We start from the raw sequence: 25,639 nt of genomic DNA on the forward strand, positions 1-25,639 counted from the left end.
ACATTTGGACAATATCATATAGTATCTTCTGAACTTATTACTAAGTTAAGTTAGATTAATTTTATATAATAATGGTGAAAAAAAATCGGTCGAAAAGGTATGTCTGCTTATAAATTGTATAGCCATCCCTCTCTAAGCTATGTTCCCATCATCCAGGACGTTATTGCTTTGCCGCGCGTTTTCCTCGATTCACTTTTGTAACTTTCTAACCCTGTGCCGGAGTGAGGCAGGGAGGGGCGCGCGCGGGTGCCAGAGAGAGGGTACCGACCTCATTGCCCATTGCCACTCCTCCCGCCGAGGCGGCAGGCCATTTTTATTAAAAACACTTCCGCGTCAAAAATCGCTCGCGGACTTTTTTCGTTGATTATCCTTGAACCCCTTCAAAATTAAATTGTACAAAAATTATGTATGTTGGTAAAAAGTGGACAATTGAACAAACTGTTGATTTTCGAAAAGCATTTAGTTTTTATTTATTGTAAGTGATGTAAAGTGAATTTTTATTTAAAAAAATAATAGTGCGCCCCGCGGTCTATTTTCCGTACAGTATCGCGTGCGTTCGGTTGCGAAAAGTGACGGAGATCGGCCGTCTCCGGCGGCATTCGCCTCTAGGAAGGCGTCCAACCTACCCCGCTCGCGTGAGACAGAGACAGAAAACGCTGCTGACATGGCGACAACACGAATGGATTGATGTTTTTCACGTGGAAAACTCATCCCTCGAATTTATTTATGTTAAGGTATGTATATGTTGATGTTAATTTCTACATATTAGCGTATAAACATAACTAAAAAAACGATATATAGGTATAACAAAAAAAAACAAGCCGCATGAAACAGACTCTTCATTAATTAATTCAACAATTATTTTTAGGCGCTACATATTTGATTTAAATCCAATAGGTAATGCATTTTATCCGGTGTGAACAGGCGCGGTTAGGATAAAGCAGATATCATGCCAGAAATAAAAAATAAAATAAAAAATGTATGATGACTGCTAATGCCAGAATAGGGTACCTACCGGTCTCACCCCCATCATACTGATATAAAACGACGTGATTAATACTCACGCTGAGTTTGAAAATTATTGCCAAATATAAACCACCCACCCTAATCGTGAGTCACGTTGAAATTCGAATATCTCCCAGTACCGCGAGGGCAATCTCTGCTGCATGAGAGGAAATCAATAAATTTCAATAAATCAATATTTTACCGTGCACCCTGCGCTGAATATATCCGCTGCCGCCATTTCGATGATGACGACGTATTTTTTGTGAGAGATATTCGAGTAGCGGAGCGACTCGGTTACGCCGCGCGGGGTTGCGGGGCTGCGGCCGTCAGTCGTCGGGTGAGCGGGGTGCGACGTAAACGCGGTCTCGGACTATGGCGGAAGGGCTGATCCTCATTCCCATAAAAGGGTCGAGTTGATCGTGGTGCAGATACGTGTGGTATGTTCTATTATGTTAGTGCAGTGATATAATTATTCGCAAACTGTTCTTATCGCGCCGTATCGGCTGAATTAATGTGGATATCGTAGGTAATAATGCCATTGTGATGACGTAATGTAACGCGCTCGACTGGGTGCGTAGTAATAATTCGTGCGCCCGCTTATACCGCGATAACGTTTGTGGTCAGCACCTGTGGATGTGGAGCAAATCATGTTTTCGACGGATTGAATAAATTTATGCAGATTCCAATGGGATTCTAATAAGATTTCAGGGCGGTTTAGATTTCGTCCGCGTAAACTTTTCGTAACGGTGTTCCCGAGACGTTCGTGGTTATCATATACTTATTTTGCATACGTATTATATTTTCCATGTATTATACGTACCTAGCGCCACACGTAGAATGTTTTCCTACTGCACTGCGCTCGTTGCACGGAGCTACGGACTTGCCTCCCGCGCTAGAGGCGCCCTCGATTTTTTTAACCTTGATAGAATCTACGAGGTACCTATATCTATTAGATCAGCCACAACAAAACTTTAAAATTATAATTACCTATCCTTGAACTCTACATTCTGAATTCGAATTATAATTTTATTCAAATCTGCACTAAGATTAACAGCTACTTATTATGTCATAATAAAACAGTTTGTTTGTTTTTTTTTTATAACTATTTGCGCATCTTCAAAAAGTAACATTTTAGCTCGATTGTATTTATTCTGGTTCATCTGTTTCCCATAACTCTAAAAATAATTATTAGATTTTAATAATTTAAACGCCGCCGCCGCTTATGTTAGCGTTTCGCGTGTTATAGGTAGGTTGTTTTTATGTGTAGATACTGTGACGTCATGACAAATCCAACATGGTAGATATATCTGGAAATAATGCATTAAAATAAATTAAAATAAAACACTCAATCCAACTTTTCATCCCGATTCCCATAGGAAGGTTGTTGCAGTGCCGGGTCTAATTATTGTGAATCTTAACCATCCAGGGAACCATTTAAATACACAAAATATTACATCAAAATTGGTTTAGGCGTTTACGACTTCAGCGACTAACAGACGTATATAGGTACTAATAGAAGAATCTTATAGGTTTACAAAAATATCAATATTACCTACTTTAAATTTATTCTGTGATTGTATTTTTATAAGACTGTTGTGCAGTGGCGTGCACTGGGTTTCTTACCAGGGTATGCATACACTAGGAAAATTCCATAAAACGTCACAAATTCTCCTCCTATACGAGTTATATATATCAATGTTAGGTTATGCAGTGCTTTTGTGCATGTATGGAGTGCACGCCACTGCTGTGGTGGTTTTGTTTGTATTTATGTTGTTTACAATATTCTCCAATCTTTTAGGCCATCATGAAGTGAACTTGTGTGTAGTCCTGGGCGTTGAATAAAACTATTCGGAAAACTTTTAAGCGGCCTAAATAAGCTTGCACCATGGTTCAGGGAAGCCTTAAAGTCCAGTCCAAATCCATAACAAAAATAGAATTTCCCATAAGTACATTAAAAATATTTTTTTTTGCGGCATTAGAGCTTCCTTCAAATATCATATTTTTTTCTTTTTTCATCTTAAATTTTAGTTAGTTTTGTAATAACCATAACATAGCAAGGTACCTATTAGGACGAGTTATATCATGGTCTATATAAGTAATCCCGTTTGTATAGCTAGATACCAACTACTAAAATAACTTAACCTTTTGACAGACTTGACGTTTCAAAAGTGCTTGTATTAGGCCTACTTGAAATAAATGAATTTTGAATTTTTGAATTTAATTAATCTACTTCATGATTTACACGAAACAATAGCTAAAATATGTTATTTAATAGCATATAATTAATTTAATCGCACTAAGAGACCGAGAGGATGTAAGCAATTTCAAAAGGGGTGTTTGATTAGAGCTCAAAGATTCTAAGATGCTTCCTGAACATAAGTATAACCTACCTTACCGGTCCGTGGTGGATTAGTTTCAAGGTTAAAATATATGTATTAAGCATGCTGTTAAAAAGTGCCATTAAGTTTATAAAATAATTTATAAAATAATTACTTTATCTGGTACATTTTCGAAAATTTCTTTTAATAGAAATGAAAATTTATTTTAATATTCCCTGAAATTATGTCTAGACTTATACCTTTAAATTTTTAGCTACCTCAGAATATAAGGTACTTTGAAATTTTACTGTACCTGCCCAATGGAATTTCAATAAAATCCATTGATGCAATTATCTTGAAACTGAGAGACTATCTATTGTTTTGATTTTACCTTTATTTTTTACTAGTACATATTTTACATCGTAGAGAACATAAGTGCATATTACAAACAATCCGTCGGCATTGGTATCCTAATGCATTTGTTTCTCCATTACAGATCTCCCTGCGCCCGTCAAGCGGATGCACTAGCACTATGAAAGATATTAAAGATGGCTTCTAAGTAAATATTATACATTGTTAAAGATTTGTTGTATTGTTCATGGAATACGAGAGAAAACTTATGTATACATCATTGAAATATTGTTGATACGTTAGCTTTTAAGCCAGGACTGGTATTGATCATATCTTCCAAAGAAGGAAATATATTGTAAAGATGGCGACGCAAAGATTTTGTTTAAGGTGGAACAACCACCAAACCAATATGTTGTCAGTGTTTGATCAGCTACTACACGCAGAAACATTCACTGATGTAACGCTGGCCGTCGAAGGTCAGTTGCTTAAAGCACATAAGATGGTTTTGTCGGCTTGCAGTCCTTACTTCCAAGCCTTATTTGTTAATCATCAAGAAAAACATCCAATTGTTATATTGAAGGATGTTCCTTACTCTGATATGAAAAGCTTGTTAGACTTCATGTACAGAGGTGAAGTCAGCGTCGATCAGGAGCGACTGACGGCATTCCTCAAAGTAGCTGAAAGCTTAAGGATAAAAGGACTCACTGAAGTCAATGAAGAAAAATGCGATATTCCCGCATTGACGAACTCGCTAATACAACAACAGCAGACCAATACATCGGCGCACACTCCTCCGCCACAGTTACATAGAATACACCCGTATATGCATCAAAAGAGGCCTGCGTCAGGTATTCCAAGTGGAGGGGCACCTCCTAATTTACTTATGCCTCTATTGGGCAACGCTTTAATGCAACCAAAACGGAAACGAGGACGACCCAGAAAACTGAGTGGAAGCTCTAGTGATGCCCTTAATACAGCCGCCAGTCCACCGGGTGAATTTATACCGGAATCCGCGTCGCATGCATCTTCAAATCGGGCGGGAGATCAACTGATTCGTGGCTCACCAGAAATGCTAGAAGTTAAGATGTCAATGGATGGATTCAATGCAGAAGATGGAGCTACATCCGGCGGAGAAGATGGGGGGGAGGCGTTAATGATCGACGAGGGAGATGATGCCCAGTCAAATGAGGCTCTGACATCGGGCAAAGATTCGGAATCAGCAGGTACGTGATATTAAACATTATCCTAGTTTAAGATTACATTACTAGCGGATTAGTTAGATCTTGGTAGATGAACCTATAGCTTAAGTTATCCTTTTACGATATTTTCAACGAAATCAAGAATTTCATTATGTTAAGCGAAAAATTAACTTAGATGACAATGTCGTGAATGATAAATAATTTTCATGGTAATTTTCGCTTGTCTCTTGTAAATATTTTAATCTTCCTTTCCATTTACCTAACACCGTTAAAAATAGAATATCACGTTAAAGTAAAGAGAAAAGCTACTGGGATATAAGCTTTGATGTTAGGAAATTATATCATAAGTGAAAAGTGAAGTGTAATTAAATATCTATTATATTTATTTAAACTTTATTCTGAAGGGGTAAGTGATAATCTCTCAAATTATTTGACATACATATCCAAGAAATTAATGCTTGTTACTTCTACAAAAGATATATATAACTATTGCTTGCTTTTCTGCTTTCGGGGAGAGCTATTAGAGGAATGGCCAGGGGCAATTTCGGTGTGGTAATGGTTTGAATAATATATTTCACTCTCATAATCTTCCTAAAGTAAATATATATTTTAACATAAGAAAAGGGAAAACAGACAAGGCTTATTCCCAATAGCTTTCCTTCATTTAAGGCTAAATTGGAAATATTCTAGTTATTTTATAAATCAAATCTCAAGGTAGCGCTAGAATATTTCCAATTACGTTTTTTTTTCATTAAAACACGTGGATAGTTCATTCAGTTAGTAAGACATCGTCTTGTAAATTTTCAGAAATTGATAAAACGCCAAGAGAAGGATCCCAACAAAATTTTCCATCCAACGGACCAGTGTTATCAATTGAAAATGGATCAATAAAACAAGAGCCCAATGCTGAAACCACTGACGATTATAATGAGCCAATCGAATACAAATACAATCCGGATAGGAGCCGTGAAAACTCTAACTCCCGGGATGGTCCGTTGAAAGACGCTGATGACAAAATAAGACAAGGTCGTAATTTAAAGCCAAAGAATAATAAAAAATTACTACCCCAAATATCCAAATTTAGAGCCCGAACCTTATTCAATCAACTCTCTGGTCTATCTAATTTAAATCCTGCCCTCAACAGCTTCGACAAATTCCCTACTGAAACTGTGCTCATGCCAGCACTTGCCACTCAACTTTTTGCTGCTGCTGAGCTAGAACAAAATAACTTAAACATGACAAATAACGACGTGGTTGACTTAGGGCAGACTAATTGGGAACATCGTATATTTCCTTCGCCCATTAGAAAAAATAACATAGGAAACGTTGGTAACTATCACGAGGAAACTAATGAATCTGTAAGGGATTATTGTATCAAGGAAGGCGAAAACGTCTTTAGGTGCAAGATTTGTGCTAGAGTTTACACTCACATTAGCAACTTCTGTCGACATTACGTCACTTCCCACAAAAAAGACGTCAAAGTTTTTCCATGCCCCATTTGTTACAAAGAATTCACGCGAAAGGATAATATGATTGCCCATCTTAAAATCATTCATAAAAATCAACCTCATGGCAACGAGCAAACGACAAAGCAAGAGTCTTAATAATACAATACAAACATATTCTACTGGAAAGGTTATTTTAAAAGATCTGATTTAATTTTTAAATTCAACATTAAGTAAATTAGAAATTTGAATTTACGAATAGTGGTTAAAAGTGTAGATTGCAAATGAATAGGCGTTCGAGCTCTAAGTTTCACGATATATAACAGTAAGTTTGTTGGTATTTGAGCGACATATGTCGTTTGTTGTTATATTTATCTATTTATTTATGTTGTTCCATTTGTTTCTCAGAGTGCTGAACTACGAAGAGATTTATAAATTTTCTATAATTTACTTGTTATTTTGCACTCACTTGTTACTTAATTTTATTACTTACAAAAATTTCAGGGTACAAAGTAACTACTCACGGTGATCGTTAATTCAAACGTAGTCTATTCGATTACACGCAATTCTCATTGAACTGAATTAGTTAATGTAGTTTAGGAGTTATTTTTACGAGTATACCAATGGCGGAGCCTTTTTGTAAAATTATATTTATTAAGGTTCAGAATATTGAATATTTCCTGATGAGAGGCTATGCTAGACTCTACAAAAAGGCTTTTATTAATGCCATTATCAGTAGTGGTGTGAAGTGCATTTTCATTTAACTTGCCTTATTAGTGATCTTAGTTGTATAATTTATAATGTAACTTCTCCGAAGTAAAACTCAACACGGGCTATGATTTTAATGTGTAGATTTTGTTAAGGTTAATTTAAAATAGTTTATCAATGTTGAAATGTTTGGTTGTAAATGTTATTCTATTCAAATATAGACCATAAAGTACGATGGCTAAGAGATAGAATAGCTTACAATAATCTCATTTAAACAACCGTAGTTTAGGTTCAGTTCCTTAAAATGTACGCAACTTTGTCAGTAGTCTACTTAACTACAATTTTTCCATTTATGTAATTTCTTTTTTTTGTCGAGATGCATGTATATTTATACACTTTACATATTTTATCTATAGGTCAATTACGTACCTTCTGTAATCTGTCAAAGACAATATTGTAAATTGTTCTTAGGGGAACATATTATTGTGTAGTGGATAAAATGGGACGTTATATATATATAACACTCGCGTATAAAATAATATTCTCCTACCAATTTCATGTTATAGCAGCTTTATTTATTATGAACTTGTAAAAAAATACAAATAATAACATTTAGTTTTGTAAATATTACTTAAAACGACAACATGATTGTTGTAAAAAGTGATTTTAGCAAGGTGCTTTGAGAAAAGATTAAAATAAATGGAACCATGAGATGATTTGTTAATTCTATTAGTAGGAATCAAAATGCCTTAAATATATATTAGGGGATTGTACTTATTAAATTATTTAGTTAAAATTAGAGGCAAAAGTAGTCTTCCATATTATAATGATAGATACACTTTCTCGGTTCAGTTGTTATATCAAATAATTAACACTTCAAAGTGTTAATTTCTCAAAAAAATCAGAAAACTGAGTGTACACTTCTGCTATTGCAAATGCCTGGCCGCAGAAATCTAAAAAGCTGCAACGCATATACGGCTACTATTCCGTATTCGGCATACTCGGCTTTTTGCTTTGTATAAAACTGAATACCCAATATTAAGATACTTAACGGCTAATTCTACCCTACAATTTCTAGCGAAAACAGGAAATTTGAACCTTTTTTTTAAATCCTCTTAACACTTATACAAGACTTCGTATTTATTAATATTCCAAATCGTAAACATAGAAGGTAATATGGGTAAAAGTTGAAAAACAACGAGAACTTTTTTTTAAATCGTCATAATAGTATGCCAGGTGACGTAAGTAAGATCGCGATCCTAAAAAATAATTTGGTTCGGCTTTAGGCAAATATAATATCTCCTCCTTTTTGCATTCATCTTTACCACATTATGCAATCGTGCCATTAGATTCAAAACAAGATCAACAAAAATGTACAAAAACGTTAAATTCTTGTCATGATATTACATATTTCAACTTCCAAATCCTGCTTGATTTGAAAACAGTAAATTTTTAAATGAATGCGAAACATTTTCTATTCATAATGAGAATGGGTTAAGGCCGTAGTCGGGCTGGTGGACTATACACACCTTTTAAAACATTATGTAGAACTCTCAGGCATACCGATTTCTTAAAAAGCACTTAACTTAAAAAAGTTGAATTCAGTGCTGGGATTCGAACTTGACTCCCCGAAAGTGAAGTCGAACTCCTACACAATACGCTATCACCGCTTCAACACAAAACTGAGACTTTTTTACATAAAAATGTTTTAACTTCTAATGTATCATATTTTTATCTAGCACCGTGCTATTGTTTTTACCGTTCCGCTTTTATTACCGTTCATAATGTTCACATGAGGTGAGAAAATTAATTGTCTCTGTGCAGAGTTGTCGAGTCACTATAGGACGACGAGTAACTGTTTGGAGGAAATGGGCGTAACTCGTGCACTTATTATTCCATACCTTTGCCTTGCAATTACACAGCTAAATTAAACCAAATTTCGCATTTCGGGAATCCACATTATGGCGAAATACGACAAAGATACATGGTTTATTCGCGTCCATGCATTCTTAAACGGAAATCACTAATCCGATTAGGCATATTTGTGAGTAAAACCCGATCATACTATTGATAAAATTTTACAAAGTGGAGGATTTTAGAGGAGTCTGTAATGATAACCGGTTGACATTGTGGTAATTATTTGGTAAACAATCCAATCATGATTATTCTTAAATATGTTTAAAAACCAAATAATACACATACTATATTATATACTCAAAAGTCATATACCTCCCAAAAAGAGAACTTATAACGACAACAAAACTGCAGAGCACAAGTGTAAACTCAGCGTCAAAATTTTACGTTTTTGATCCAAAATGTACAGGTTTCCAAAATGAGTAGTAGGTCCAGGGAACGCTTGCCTATTAGTGTGCCTTTACTTGTATATTAATAAGTTAAATCGACTACTAGATAACTAAGAAATTTCAAAGAATATTATGTATATTTATTTATTTTCATTATTCAACGTTTACAATCTACTTTAAGAAGCTTCCTTAGGATTATAGTGACCTCTAGGCCCAAGTAGTTAAATATATAGAATATTGTTAAATTTAGGGATATCATCTCATGTGTCCCACTTTACATGAAAATAATAACAACTTGTAATAAATCATATTAAAAATTGGGGCGGCGCAGCGGCGCCTAGTTAAAAAAATGTCAAGACTGTTAAATTCATATAAACGAATTTATTGTACCTTTCATAATCTTTATATGAAAAAATTTATCTATGATCAGGGATAGGTACTTAAAATGGGAAATTTAGATATATTTCAAGGTGAGGCTAATATCGGAAATTTCAGATATTTAATAATAGTCAATTTAGCCAGTGCCTAAACTTAAAAACGTTTTAAAATGGAAACTTCTAACTTTCCTTAATTAAATCATGTTAATCATTCTCCTTTCAGAGTTCCTTAATTTTTATTCTACATAATATATATTTACTTAAATAAAATATAAATTCTATTTGTATTTGTTATAAACGATGATAAAAGTTCTATTTATGTTAACGAGAAATGTCTTAATTAGAATATCTTATTTCTAAAACGATGGAACATTATTTACTTACTTAAAGCTATATCATCAATTGGTGCTAAATTAAACTTAAGGCGACGTCGCATGTGATGTGACGTAAAATGAATTGTCCCTAAAGAGTATGTTGTTTGTTATTGTTGTTTTGAAATACATCTATAAAAGGCCCTAATTCTGTTATCATTAGATGAAATAATAATGTGGTGTTATATTGGGCTTCATACATGCAGCTAAAATATGTATACACGAGAGTTTATGTACAGATGCTATATGTATTAATGTTTTACAGACAAATATAGATTTATGCGTATGTTTCATTCTCAGAGTATATATGCTTATAATGTTACAAATTATATTATATTCTTAAATAGAATTTCGTAGAAAATTTATCAGATTACATTTGCAGAATATAAATTATATCTACTTAATTAATAATATATTAAATACGAATAATTACAAGTCACTTTTTTTTCCTGTGTAATATTACTATGACAGTGACTTAGGAGAGGTGTTCACCAAAGTAATTCAAACTAATAATTTAGAAATATTTTTACATAAGCATTCAAGATATTCATGAAAGTAGGAGTTTGGCGAATGTTACTGAGGACAAATCATTTGTAGGATAATATCATTTTGTCAATTAAAATGAAGAGTTAATTATATATATACAATTTATTATGTTTATGAAGATGGTATTTTTCAATACATTTGCTTGGAATGTGGTATCTATCTATCTATATAAAACAGTCAGTTTTAAACTAAGTATTAAGGCAGACTATGTGGAATATATCTCATTATATACCAGTCTGGGTACAAGAAATTTGTATATCTGTGTATTCATCAACTTCCAGCCCTTAAGCAATAATGAGTGAATTATACTGACAAATGTATTGAAAAATATAGTGTTATAACGAAGTGCTTGGTAATAATTGAATTCAATGCGGCCCGGGAAAAAAAATTGCGCATTTTTGTTTCTATTGCCATCTTAAATAACAATTTTACACGATTACTTTTTTCATCTTACAAATCGAGTACGTTAAATGACCAATTTCTACTGTTGCTTATAAGAAATTTTCCTGCAAACGAAACATCCTATAGCAAGTGTGCAAGACGCGGTACGGTGCCGCGGCGATGACAATCACTATTCCGGTCATTCACTCTAGGAACTACTAACTTTACTATGCATAATAAAATATGATCACACACTTTATTTTGCTGTAATTTGCAACAGCTTGGCGTTCATTAGTAACATGTTTTCATTTTTATCACTAGAATTCAGGTTTCACATGATTTCCTTGAGACATTTCAGACAAAAAAAAATGGCCGTGTAAAATGCGTTAATCTGTAATCGGCCTTAAGTAACTACGGCGAATCAAAACTGCGTATTTCTAAACATAATATTGTGAGCTATAAAATCGCACTATAAAAATTTTAATCGAAATTATTTTGCGAAACGGTAAAAGCTTTGCGGTCTAGGCACTAACGTTTTAGGACCAGATTTATGTTCAACACTTTATATAATTTAAGCTTTCATATTGTATAGAATATAGACATCTATAGATAATCTTTGTTTCAATTTACTAATTATATTTAAAAAGTTGAATCAACAAATTTAATAATCTGCGTAATATATCTTGAATTGTTTGCCTTAATCTGCAATATGGTAGTGATATCCATTATGATATACAAAAGTTTAAATAAACAACATTGTCAGGATGCCCTAAAGGATGCAACAAGAAAGTGATAGTGGCCTAAGTCTAGGAAACTGATAAAGGGTTTGCATCTATTTGTCTTAAAAGATCTATGTGGAATGGACGGTTTCCTTCCCAATTTAGTTTATTTAAAATTTTATATTAGAACGACATGATACCAATATTTTGGTTACACTACCGAAGGAAAGAAAACGTAATGTAAAGTAAGTTTCAAAAAATCTTAGAGCATTCCTCAGGTTTAGGTTAAGTTTAGAAGAAACAGTTGACGGTTCAAGCAAGGAGAAATTTCAATAAATAGACAATTTTACACCTCTCTTACTTATGTATTTTTAAATAAAACTATACAACAATATTTTATCTCAACATGACACAGTAAATTTGAAGCATAATATTAATAAATTATTACATAGTTCTTAGCCAAATGTTGACTCCATATTTTCTTTGTTACTCGCACTTAGACAATAGCAAATGCAAAGTGTAATACATATTTAGAGAGATTTAGATTCGAGAGTTACACGATATAGCATTATTTGTTATTGAAGGAAATACGATCGTATACAATAAGGTGTTAATTACTATTTTTAGAATCTTTAAAAAAATAATAAAAGTTAAAGCTAAATTAAATCTTTTCTATTGATGTTATTGTTTGGTTATGTTCCATTATTTATTTTCATTTTATACCTTTTTATTTGTGTCTTTTTTGTGAGCTATCACATAAATGTATATTTTTATATTTCAAATATTTCAAAAGCTGATCGACGTGACATAGTCACCAGTGGGATACGATTGAGAGTATACATTTATGCAATAGTGATTCTGTTATTTGTTAAAAATCACTTTGATTCCTTTATTTCTAATACCTGATATAATAAGGAGAGTTTAGATATAATTTTGCCTCAAACAAAGTATGGTCTGAGGATGACTCTTCATTTACCTTCAAGCGTACCTTCTAATAGTGATACAAGCAACGATGCTTAAATATAAATTAATTCGAACTACAATAAAGAATATACTATGATTATAGTAGCAAAGTAACAACACGGGTTATTAGTAAAGATTAGTTTAAGTTATTTATAATATTATAATAGGCATAAATTGTGTTGTTTACAATGGAGTGAATTTTCTATTCTGTAGAAAACTAGTAGTCACGAAGAGAGGACTGATCAGGTAGGTATATTGTCATATTATGATACTAGTATACTACTCTCAAGTAGACGGTGTGGTTAGAGCTAGTTACGTTATCATGCTTTCTAAGTTGCTCAAATTGACGCTATGCGAAACAAAGTATTTTTTTTTGGTTCAGTACAAATTGTTGCTTTTGTATTTTTTTTATTTTAAACAATAGATTTAGATGTCTTGTGAAATGTAATCCACTGTGAGGCTATTTTTTTTTTATTGGTTTTATAAAATGGCAGCTATATTTAATTAGATACCTGTAAATTGATCCTTGCCAGAGTTATCTATCTCAGTAAAATAACCCACCTTATGTGATCTTATTAACTAAGATGCGTTATTTTTTTATAAATGATGTACCTACTACACTTGCCGAAATAGTTCCAAATGCAAATACTTGAGTCCTATTTTTTAACATAGTAAAAACTATCTTTTTTTGTTACATTATTTTTTTTAATTTATTACGTAGATTTAATGATTACTTTATATAGTTTTTAATACTTCAATTTCCTCGAAAACATTTCGTCTAAATTATAAAATTTGTTGTCACTGCCTGGTGCCGATTCAATAATCGAATATAAGCACAGCTGAATGGGTGTACCAAAAATATTCATTTTGGATATTGGCTTGTACCCATACCCATTTTGTTTTTTTTTGTTTATATTTTGATATATATTAACTTAAGGATTCACCTAGACGAGTTTGTCATTTTGTTTAGTACAGTCAAGAAATATTTGTAGAAAATTGTAAAAAAAAAGTTGGTGCTACTTAATTCTTCTACTTATATAATTATGTTATTATGATGAACTTGTCTATGCCTAAGGTAGTTACATCTGTCATGTTTTTCGTTTTTATCATGGTGTAATTAATTTCGTCATTCAATTTTGAACAAATAAATATTAATATATTTTCGTCTTTTGTTTCTTTTTTCCATCCTTTTTTTCCTAAATCTTTCGATGTTTTATTTAAATTTTTTTTTTTTAAGACCAGTAGATTATTGTTCCTTTATAGTAAAAGTGGCATTAGATGTTGAATTTAAGTAGTACAATTTGCATTTAATTACAACAAATAAAATTGACTAATTTCAGGTCGTGGTACGCCTGATTTTGAGAATAGAGACATTAAATATGTGCAATCACCCACAACCGATGGCCAAGGAAAAATTCGTATAAATCCTTCAACACAATCCGCATCCACCTCGAATGAATATCATAACGATTCCATTAATAATAACACGTTACCAACAGGAGGACAAATGCAAAGACCGGCAGTGAGAAGGCGTATAAGGAGAAGAGCAAACTCTGCGTCCAATGACCCTGCGGAACAGTTAACAGAAATGTCAGTCCGGGGCTTGAATTTATTCAGATACGCATCCGTGAACGAAGGCGTATACCAATGCACGGAATGTGCGAAAGAAAACATACAGAAAACTTTCAAAAACAAATATTCATTCCAGAGGCACGCTTTCCTCTATCACGAAGGGCAACAAAGGAAAGTATTTCCATGTCCGGTCTGCTGCAAAGAATTCTCTAGGCCTGACAAAATGAAGAACCATATGAAGACAACACACGACTATTACGTTCCCAAGGACTGTGTCTATCCACCGAATGCCTTCTTTATGTTACCTGGCATTGAAGGTCAATTACCCCCAGGGATAAAATTAGAGGCGGTAGGATCAGGATCGCCTCATGGCTCAACACCATCACATTCTTCCCCTGATCCTGCACAAGCTTAAGTAAATCGTTGTGACAAGTATTATGGATTCCATATTATTATCATTATCGTTATGAATCGTTAATATAGTGCCTTGAAAAAACGCCTTTATATTATAGGTATTCTTGAAAATAATAATCTTTAGAATTAGAAGTTCAGAGTTCAATAGGCATAGTATTTGTTCTATTTTTGGAGTGAAATTTTAATGTACACTTTTATTGTAAGTATTTCCAATGATACTGTTATGCATTTAATATCTAATGTTTGTTACATAGAGCTCATTGTTTTTACTTGTAAAAAGTATGGTTGTGCAAATATTAGACAATAATTTACACAATTTAATAGAGGCCAGTTACGCAACTACTACGGCGTATTAAATTTTATTTGTTACATTTACTAGCATTATTAGGTACTATGCAAGTCTGAAATGTGCCTTCCGATCGTTTTCTACTCTAGACTTTTTAAACCTGTTGTTCAAATTTCCCTTTGATAAACTTTTACTTGAAAAGATATCGCAAGACACCGACCAAAGACTGTAGTTAACATTTATTTGTCTTCGCAATACATTTAAAAAAAAAAAAAAATGATGATATTAAATACGTTCTATAGCTTCATCATGCCAACAGGATTTAAGTACTGCAATGATTCTATAATATTTTCTTGTCTAACCAATCTTCGATTTTGCGTAGGTTGTATATAAATTGCAACAACCAGAAGAGAATTTCAAAATAATTATAAAGATAAGTGAAAATATTATATATTATTAGTAAATATCAAATATTTCTTATTGAAGACTTTATATAGTTATATTAATTAACTGTTTCAATTTTAGTGAGCCTATTGTTACGATACATATTTAAATTGTTATAATCGACATAAATAGTTAAAGTTATAGATCAATAAATAAGCTTACGTAAAATCTATTAGTGCCATAGCGCATATGTTAATGTTGTGTAAAATAAAGTGTCCATCTATCATTTTAGGACTTAAGGTAAAGTAGGTTCTAGGTCGCCTAGAAGACGAGAAACGACAATCAGCAGTTCTTCCATTGATAAGGAAAATAATTTGATAGATTTATATAAATAATCTCCACGGATATATTGATAAGTTCTCGTTTTAAAAAGTTATTATTGTAAGTTTTTCTATAAAAAGAGTTTTGATAACAAAAGCAATTTTTTTATTAAATATGTAGAATATATTATTATCATACCCTAGATTTTTAGATTTATCTACTTAAAATATTATTGAGTTTGTGTTTAAATTTAGCGCACAATTTTAAGTTTATTTAAGGTTGATAGGTTCAAGTTTCTGTATATAATTAAGGATAGACTTGGATCTTTATAGATTTTATAATTGCCGATAAGGTATTAACAATTATAGTGTGATTTTAGATAGATATGCCAGCGCCAGTCAATCGCACAAATTAGCCATTCGATAGCGTTGTATAGTTTGTTCGTCCGTTTGCGCGCTGCCGAAACAGTTTCATTTGCTGTAAATCTCAGTTCACAAATTCCTTATGTATAAGCGAGACAGCTTATATAATAAAACAAAATAACTACTATTGTCTTGCTGTCAGAAGTCCAAAGCCCACCGCAAAAACTAGCTATGTCTGTTAGCACAAAAGTAGATTTAGAAAAATTTACTCACTCTAACAGTATCGAAGTTTAATATCTGTCATACTGACGACGAACCCTTTCGACGCGTTTAGATGGTAACATTTTATGAATTCCTTTTTACTATTTCTACCCTTATCAATCATCGTTCGAGATTGAAAATTTTTAATGTAATTGAATTAAAATATTTACAGCTAGTTTTTGAAAGCACTTTCACTCTTTCTCAAACTAAATTCGGTGACATCTATTTATTGGCTTATTAACGCAAATGATCAATGGTTCTTATCTTGTTCCAAACTAGCCGATAAAATGCAACTGCTAAACTCGTTTTATACTTAATAGCAGGTAAATCTATAAGCGTTTCTAAAATAAATAAATAAATATTGTGTACATAACCCATTAAAGTATTTTACCATCTTTGGCCCTGTCTCGGCAACGCAGAAAACGCTTCTTCATGGGAAATCTCTCACGAAGTTTCTTTCTTTTCCATTCCTGTTAGAACACTTTTTTCGATTTGAGTTTTTTTTTTTGAGTAACACGTTATTTATATTTTTATTTTCTTTCTTTTTGTAGTATTTTGTTTTGTGATATTAGTGCTAACTAAGTTAGCAACATGTTCATTGTTGTATCTTACTTTTCCTTTCAACCATGTGCTGCCAGGCAGCCTTTATATAAATATAGATTATATACAAATAATTGTTTTCATTTAGTATTATGGTCACGATACACGTGTCTCTTTATTTAATTTAAGAATTGGCGATGGTACTATAGTATTGACCAAATATCGCTGCAGACTGCGTCATAAAACGTAAGAAAGGTGTAGCGAATGTTTCGAACTCTCTCGCCTTCATGAGCGATATATATATAAATACATGCTAAAATAAATAAAATATATTAAGTTCTTAGGGTTTGCACTGGCCTTCTATGATTTACTGCTTAATCTGCAACGTAATTCAGTCAATACCATACCATAAAAGACCAATTTTATATTTTAAGTCTGTAGTGTTTTTGAGTTGTAAAATAATTAGTCGATCATTTTTCCTCATATAATATGACATCTGTTTTATAGTTTTTCTTTTCATTATTTTTGTGTACTAGAATTTTTATTGAGTTTATTATCGACAGAGATTTCTTAAGTGTCTTATTTAATTGTTTAACAATTGACGGCGATTTTAGGTGCCTTTTGTATTTTCATTCGTGGATATATCGTTTACATTATAAACTATTGAGATTTTGTTTTAATTCATTTTCATCAAAATTTTATCTGGATAAACAGTAACCGTCTGAGGTTTTTAGAAACCCAATATTTATTCAACTTAAAAAAAACAACATGTAATCTAGGAGTTGTCTAAATGTTTTAAATTATTTTTATTTAAAAATTATTTTATCCAAAATCTAAATTTAAAAAATAGATTCACACGGTATGGTGTGCATATTATTATATTAACAGCTTCGGTATTTAACAACCATTTCTTGATGCTGGTTTTTAAGAAAAAAAAAATTTATGGTTTTACTTTTTCCCATACAATATTTATAAATAAAACATAGAAAACATTATTGCTTGTTTCGACGTATTTTTAGTTATCGAAGTTTTACGAACAAAACTATATGATTACAACATTAAAAAAAATTGATGAAACCTTTTGGATGGCAACAATTTTTATTCCAGATTTTTACCTTGGTTGCACAAAATAAAAGATCTATTGGTCAACATATTTTACTCGTTATCAAATTTTATTACTATAATAATATCTACAACATCAGAGTTAAATTCAAGGTAGTGCAATGTGTTATACGTGTGTTAATTTTTACTAGATTATATTCAATGGATAGTTTACTGAAGTACAGAAAAATATTTATTTGGCCGATCAACAACATATTGCGGCCTTAGTATTATTCTTACTACTATTTTGTATAATTTAAATATTTTATCAACAGAGGGTTTACAATAAGTATATTAGAGGGACGGAAACTGTCGATAGCATTTTAGATAATCAGAGACTATAATTGTTATTGGACACTAACATTTAGGTATACCTACTATTCTTATAGTATTTTTACAATGTAAGCACTAAGTAAAATATACTGGTAGATTTTCTATAACATTTATATAAAAGTTAACATTACTACCACAGTTTAACTGGATAAATATGTTAATTACTTAAGTAAGTATAAAATTATCGTTGCAAACAGCAGAGCTTTAACAATAAATTTGATGTAAGCTACGGAATATCTAAAAAAAATATGTAACAAAAAATTAAACTAGTTATATTTTTAAGGGAAAGAATCTTACCAACGCATTCGATCGTAATGCGAATTTATGTACACTACAAATAATAATTCAAATAAAAAGTATAAATACTAAAATTGTAAAATTTTTTTTACTAATTATACGCCAACGGTACCCTCTAAATGGTTTTTATTTAAAAAAACAAACAGCCATTTGGAACAGCGAATCAAACTCGCGCAATAATCGACATAGACATGGTTCTTTACCTTGTCAGGAACCGTTTACTTATATGGTTCTTCGGCTCCGTAAAGTCCGACCTGCATTATTAAATTTATTTGTACATACATGTAGATTTCATGATTGATGAATGTTTTATGGTTTTTGGAAGAAGGCGATTTTAAGTCTCAATAATAATTGTTATGCGCGTATATCCTTTTATAATAAAGAGGATCTACCTGAATTTCTGTATTTTAGTGAAGAAACTGGTAATTACAGTAAGTATATGTACAAATCACATAAGTTGAAAGTTTGCTATTGCTAAAGTTCAACAATGCGCAAGCATCAGGAAACCCAGTATTATTTCATACCGATATGCCATCTTTTGAAAATAAAATCAGGTTAGTTCGTAAAAGAGTTGAATTGAATAGCTTAACATTTGAAAACGATTACAATTGGATTCCAATTATTAGTGGGAACGTTCAATGAGTTGATTGACCTCTCTGGTTTGATCTCGCACTTAGCCGTGCGTTTAAAACGGATAGAGTTTTCTTCATTTCCATAAGCTTTGAGTACAAGTAACATGCTGTAAAGAGCAAGGCTAACTGTTATACGATTACCTTGATAATAAATGTATTTATCGTAAGAAAGAATATTCTGTGCCTAATAATGGCGATTAAAAGTCACCTTTCATTTTAAATCATTTTTGAAAATAATGCGTTCGTGGCTTATTTCTGAGTTAATCATTTCATAGGCGCCCGCGCATAATTGCGCAGATTTATTTTGATCTACTAAAGACCAATAAATTTATTTTATGTAGTGCAGAGCATTCATATATGAGGGTCATACAGCGTTAACTCTCTTTCTTTTGGTTTGCTTTACAATATGGTCCGTTACTTATGGCTAAAATCTTATTTATAAAATCATGGAAATAATGAAATAAAGGATATAAAAACTTTCCTCTGTAGAAAGAATAAAAGGTTCAGAGTTTATCGGCCACAAAGAAACAAATTCTCTCTTTATAATATTACCATATTAATAGAAATAGTTGATATCGCTAACTCGACTGTGGCTGTGTGTTTTCAACTTTTCTGACGAAAGTTTTTTGTTAAAAGAAAATATGGGATGTATATCAGGGAGAATTACATATAATACATTTGTTTCAAAACTTTCAGAGTACCACTACACATACGAAGATGACATGAACAGTATGCCAATAATTACCCTAGAAGTCTTGACAGATTCAAGCTCTAATTATCCATCCGGAACTTATCGGGATGACTCTAGCCAGAATACTATGGAAGCTCAGGAAGCTGGCGTCCATTTCCTACAAAGACAACCTAATCACGATGACAGCACTGAAAACAAAGACGAAGATAATTCAAAAGAGCCGCCTAAAGCAAAAAATGAATTTTTGGAGTACATGTTGAGAAATGACGGTAGTGTCATTTGTAGACTCTGCGGGGAAATTTTACAGAGCCGAACGCATTGGTATAGACATAAATATAAACTACACGTGGTGCATCCGCTGAATCCAACACCACTCTTCCAATGTGAACAGTGCTTGGTCTATTTTAAAAGCAGAAAAGGTACCTTTATTTTTAAATTACACTCTTTTGCAAAAAAACAAAAAAAAACGGGCACTTTTGTTTGAGTACTCTTAACTTCACTCTTATTAACAGTTGTGATTGTGGATTTGGTGCAACAAATTAAAATAATTATTATTTTCTCATGTATAAACACTTCTGTTTGATAATTAAGTCGATACTGGTGTATTTAGATTTTTGGAAATTGGTTATTTTAACCAAAAAATCAGATGAGAACTCCAATTGACTTAGTCCTTGATTTACTATAAGTTGCAAACAATAAAATATAAAAATAACATCGAGTGTGGCCTCCACGGGCTGAAATAACTTGCAAATAAATTGCTAACTGCAATTCTCGTAGCATACTTTGGGCAAGGGTTTTTTTGAGTTCCTGGCGAATACGCTCCTATTCGGCCATAATAGCAATTTAAAGCTTTAGCATGTTCTGTGGGGCTGGGTCGTCGTTTTAGGAAGTCTCATAGATGCTCAATGGGATTGAGGTCGGTACTTTGTGCTGGCCAATCTATCAGATCCCAACTTCACTTAAGTAAATCTACGTTGCCTGCTCGGTGCGCTCAAGCAGTGTCGTCCATAAACACCGCAGCACTTCATCCATCTTATGGCGTAATTTCTTCAAAACCTGCCTTTGAATAACGCTCTCCTAGTCTTCTAATCACTTAACAACGTTGGTCTTCACCAAATATACCAAATGTACAAAAATTCTGGCTTCATTTGAAATAAATCCTTGCTCTATTCTACATCTGTCTACGGCGCATAATTTTGGGTAAATTTTAACCTTGCAATATGGTGGCCGAAGGAGTAATTTAAGACACCTTGCTGGTCTTCGACTGCGTATATCGACTTCTAGAAGTTCCCTTTTGACACGCCATACGGTAACACTCACATTTCTTACATGTTCAAGATTGTTTTTGATGTTATTGTTTTGTTCAAGATTTCCGTAGTTTTAGTGTTTTTGTAAAAGGTTTTATTTCAAAGCTATAATAACTTGACTAATAATTCAAATTGGTTGTAGATTTCCACCATATCTACATAACAATATTTAATTAGAATATCTAAATAAAAATTTAGTTTTAACTGCGATAGTAATTTGATCGCAGATCTTAAAATAGTACTGCCCTTTTCCATGGGATTTTTTTTTTATTAATACTATTTTTTTGAATTTGAATTTTGAATCTTAAGTGCAGTGGTTTTTGATGTTTCAATATTAGTCTTGGACACGGTTTCTGTATGTTCTTTATACTGTGGTTCTGTTTACATCATTGTAGGTATTTCTAATTTCATGTCTGTAGCAAATACCTACCTCCAAGGGTCTTCTTTGTTAAACAATCTTTTTTATATCCTTTTGTCAATTTCAAGCCTTCCAAATAATAAATTTTAACAAAAACAATCATGTCCTACTATTTAACCACCCACAAAACGTGATAATGCTTTAGTTATTATAAAACCTGTCTTTAGTATTTTTAATTTTAAATATTGGTGCTAATTCCTTGCTATCCTTTTCACAATATTCCCTGTATAAAAAAACCTACTATTGTTGAGAGTAAAAAGATTCCATATTCCTTCCTTAAGTTGGTAGCCTCTCGTTAGCCACCCAGTGACCGGTTATATACCTTTATATACACTACGTTGATGGATATCTACTAACTTAGACAATTTAACTAACTAACCTAACCTAACATCCACTTTAGTTGCTTCTTCTAAAGACACTAAATGCAAAATTTTAAATTAACATTTCGATGGCCGTGCCTGGACTCGACCCAGCCTTCCTGTTAAATACGGGGGCTTAGGCGCACGCTCCATTACAACCGTAACGCTCTTAGCAATCCTATCTTTCGCTACTGGTTCTGCCCCACTTATCATTCAGTTCCTAAACTGTCATGTCCGTCTGCTGTTGTGGTGCAGAGTCTTGTGGATGCGAGGTCAACTTGGAGTGCTTCTTGTCCTGGTTCTTCCTTCGGCTTTGGAATGTCAAGGCCTTTGGGATAAACCGCGATTTATTATAGCACACGCGGGTCTCATAGTACAATGCAGCTCGGCATCGGATAAGGCGCGAATTATAGCGGTACATATTCGAAAAGGAGGTAGGTCACAAGTCACCATCTCCCAGCTTAGGGACGATACTTGACCGGACATCGCTTCGTGGTACCGCATGTTTACGCTTAGGAATTACCGTCTGCGAGCCTCATTAGTGCCTTTGTGGCACTCGTGTGAATCAATTAGGTCACCATGGGCTTAGTTGTAATCGGAGTACTGGCCGTGTGTATCCTCACGGTGCTATCAATGATATAGTCAGTCACGAGCTGGGCCCTGCGTCTATCCATACAATTGGAACTTTCCGGTTTGTTCAATAATGGCATAAGATTAGACGGTATGACTATGGTACCGTGGTCGACGGGGCGTGCACTGGTGTAAGATGCGACCTGCGTTGATAACTGCGGGTGTAGTTGCCGAATGCTTAAGCGCCGTAAATACTCCGTTATTTATAATGACTACGTTCTTGCGGCGGACACGAAAGATTTTAACATCGTGTTCCAAAAATTGGTCTTATTTAACACAAGGCTAGTTCTAGCAATTCAAAGGGGCGCCTGTATTTTCGGTACTTACTATGCCCATAATTTTATTTTTGTCAAAATATTGTTCATATAAGTGGTATTATAATAATAAAAAATATTATTAAAACTTGAATTGTCAGAGTTAAAAAACTTCAGTGGAGTTTCTTCTAGGAAAATATCAGAATGTTGCCATGCTCTTGAATAGGTAATTGTTTCAGAGTTAGTAGTTTCCGCCAGTTATTTTTGTATGCTTTATTGTGTTGAAAAAGATAATCGTGTAAAGGTTTATTATTAATAGCCTACAAAATGCAATCTTTTCAGGGTATATAGGTCACCTATCAAGTAGGCATAGCGAAGTTTTGAGCGATTCTAGCCCTGTTTTAACAAACTCGCAGGCTGAAGCTCTATCAAAACAATGTAGTACCACGCAAACTGAAATTAAAGAAGAACCAGATCCTGAACTGGTAATTCCAAAAACAAGTGTGCCTAATTATCAGAATAATGGAAAACATACGAACATCGTAACGAAATCTACAGAAAATAGAAAAGTCTCGAAAAGCACTAGTACCAAAGGTCAGTACACCACATTTCTATAGTAAATTAAATAACTCAACAAGCTAATAACTCAAGCTGCTATTGTTAAAAGTATTCTACTTATTTTATGTCTCTATATTATTCCAAGAATCCAGATATAAAGTAAATAAATCAGATATTTGTGTGTCTTCTTAAGTTTATAAAAAAATATAAATAAAATTAAATTAAATTAAATCAAGGACCAAAAGTGGCTTATATTCAATTCATCACTTTTATCTGTCACAAGCATATGAAAAAGCTGAAAAGTTGTTTTATTTGAACACGTAAATCTCGGAACCGAATAGTGTGAACAATAGCGGATGTAAGTTTATAAAGGAAAAATATACTTATCAGATGTTGTACACGGACAAATGTAGTATTTCATCGTCATCAACGCATTACGTTCCAGTACAGGGCACGGGTCTCCTTCTAAGAATGAGAAGGGTACAGGCCGTAGTCGACTGCACTACGCTGGCCAAGCGAATTAGACTTCACACGCCATTGAGAACATTTTGGATAACTACCAGGCATGATATTTAATAGCTTGTGAAGAGGATCGAACTCGGTCCCGGCGAAGCTGAAGCCTTGCCCACTTGGCTATCACCGCTTATTTTACATGACATTATTAGCCAGCTTTCATGGTTTCAAAAATCATTCCCATAAAGTTACAAAATTATCCCCTTTAACATAATTTAAAAAAAAACGTTTTGCTGTATAAATATTTCATTTCATTTACAGGAGCGTATGATCACAATAAATCTGATTGGGACGAAAAGCGAGAAAGAGAAGAAAAATTAGTAGCAGACATTATAGACAGAGTAAGAAGAGAGTGTGAGGCCCAAGGCTCCGGTGGCGCTACTCGGAAAGGTTATACGCGGAGGACAACCGTCATGCATACATAACGCCGGACAAAAAATGTGTCATAGCAGTACACATGACTTCAACAAAACAAAAGTTCCTTTTTAACTCGGACAGAGACAGCCTAATTTTAAGGCCTTTGTGAGTGCTCATACTATTTTGTGCCAAATTATTGTGTCAAACGTTTATTGAGTGCCAAATAAACTTCTATCTAGTTTTAAACGTTGTACTTACCTACATATTTCAAGAATTATAAGTGTTTCTAGACATTTATTTTAACTAAATGGGTAAATTCATTTATTTAACAAATGTACTAATTGTAAAGGCTAAGAGTACTTGCATAAAAATAAATGGATTGTAACTGCTAAGTCATGTAAATAACATAAACGTTTGTTTTTATACATCTACTTATTGTTTATTTCATGTAATATAATGTTTTGAAGCATTTAAAAGTATAAAATACTTTGTAAGTTACCTACGATGGCCACTGGCCATGATCATTTATACTTAAAATATAAAAAGAAAATATAATCTTGGTTCCTATTCATGTCAGCCAAAAGAGTTTCCAATAGACGGTATTTCTAAGACGTAAAGATAAAAAAGTAAATCTAGCTAAAGTAAAGATATTTTTTAAAATTATTATTTGATATTTTTAAGAACATTATGCTACACAAAGCTATATTAGTTTCATATTGAGAAAAGAGACTGGTGAACTAAATTAACAGGTTTTTTTTTCCTTCTAAATTAAATTATTGTTTAGAGATATATAATAACGGGTTGTGCTGAGAGTAATTTTATATGCGTAGATCTAAAAGAGAAAAAAAATATCTGAGACGTAAATAATACGTACTGTTGAGTACATGTATCGGTCTTAGCTGCCAATGAAAAAATTTCTTTAAACTTATGCGATATTTTTCTTTATGAAATTAATACAAGATTGTTCTGTTTTTTCATATGTATATCTTTCTGGGGACTATTTTGTTAATTTTTGATTCTTTACAAACTCTTCATTTTTATATCTCTGAAATTTTCAAAGTACGTACACCACAAATACCAAATTATGTACTTATATTTAGATGTCATTTTTGTTTTTTTTTAGAAATGAAAATATAATTGTTAGTGTTTTGTTTAAAACGTTGTTAGATTAAAATGTCTTCTAATAAAGTCGGAGGTTCAATTCAATGAGTTTTCACCTTCTAAACTTTCTATTTATTAAAATATATTTCAAATACACTACGTCTACAGCATCACTATGTGTTATTTATACTAAAACCACAAATTATATTATATATTTCTACGAAAATCTAATTCATACTTTGCATTTTCTAAATCTTTTAAT

At 32.7% G+C, this 25,639-nt stretch overlaps 1 protein-coding gene across 4 annotated transcripts; it reads left to right on the forward strand.

Annotated features, from left to right (window-relative positions):
• Positions 1-306: 306 nt before the first annotated feature.
• LOC120637955 (protein tramtrack, alpha isoform-like) lies at positions 307-25,334 on the forward strand. Of its 4 annotated transcripts, none has more exons than XM_039910048.1 (5): positions 307-734; positions 3,820-4,897; positions 19,886-20,299; positions 23,191-23,442; positions 24,181-25,334. In XM_039910048.1, exons 2-5 carry the CDS (start codon positions 4,036-4,038, stop codon positions 24,342-24,344), a joined length of 1,692 nt encoding a protein of 563 aa, XP_039765982.1. In that variant the 5' UTR covers positions 307-734; positions 3,820-4,035; the 3' UTR covers positions 24,345-25,334. The 4 variants fall into 4 exon arrangements, with proteins under 4 accessions (XP_039765982.1, XP_039765981.1, XP_039765983.1 ...); XM_039910047.1 differs by lacking the exon at positions 307-734 and adding an exon at positions 1,152-1,442; XM_039910049.1 differs by lacking the exons at positions 307-734; positions 19,886-20,299; positions 23,191-23,442; positions 24,181-25,334 and adding exons at positions 1,157-1,442; positions 5,681-7,353.
• Positions 25,335-25,639: the final 305 nt, after the last annotated feature.

The sequence above is a fragment of the Pararge aegeria genome, chromosome 4 (assembly GCF_905163445.1).
Source record: "Pararge aegeria chromosome 4, ilParAegt1.1, whole genome shotgun sequence".
In the NCBI taxonomy this organism is placed as follows: Eukaryota; Metazoa; Arthropoda; class Insecta; order Lepidoptera; family Nymphalidae; genus Pararge; species Pararge aegeria.

Bases quoted from the DNA above. Each gene is read 5' to 3' on its own strand.
- LOC120637955 (XM_039910048.1), top strand. From the start codon at position 4,036: ATGGCGACGCAAAGATTTTGTTTAAGGTGGAACAACCACCAAACCAAT. The intron at 4,898-19,885 runs GTACGTGATATT...CAAAACTTTCAG, and splicing joins CAAAGATTCGGAATCAGCAG to AGTACCACTACACATACGAA. The intron at 23,443-24,180 runs GTCAGTACACCA...TTTCATTTACAG, and splicing joins GAAAAGCACTAGTACCAAAG to GAGCGTATGATCACAATAAA.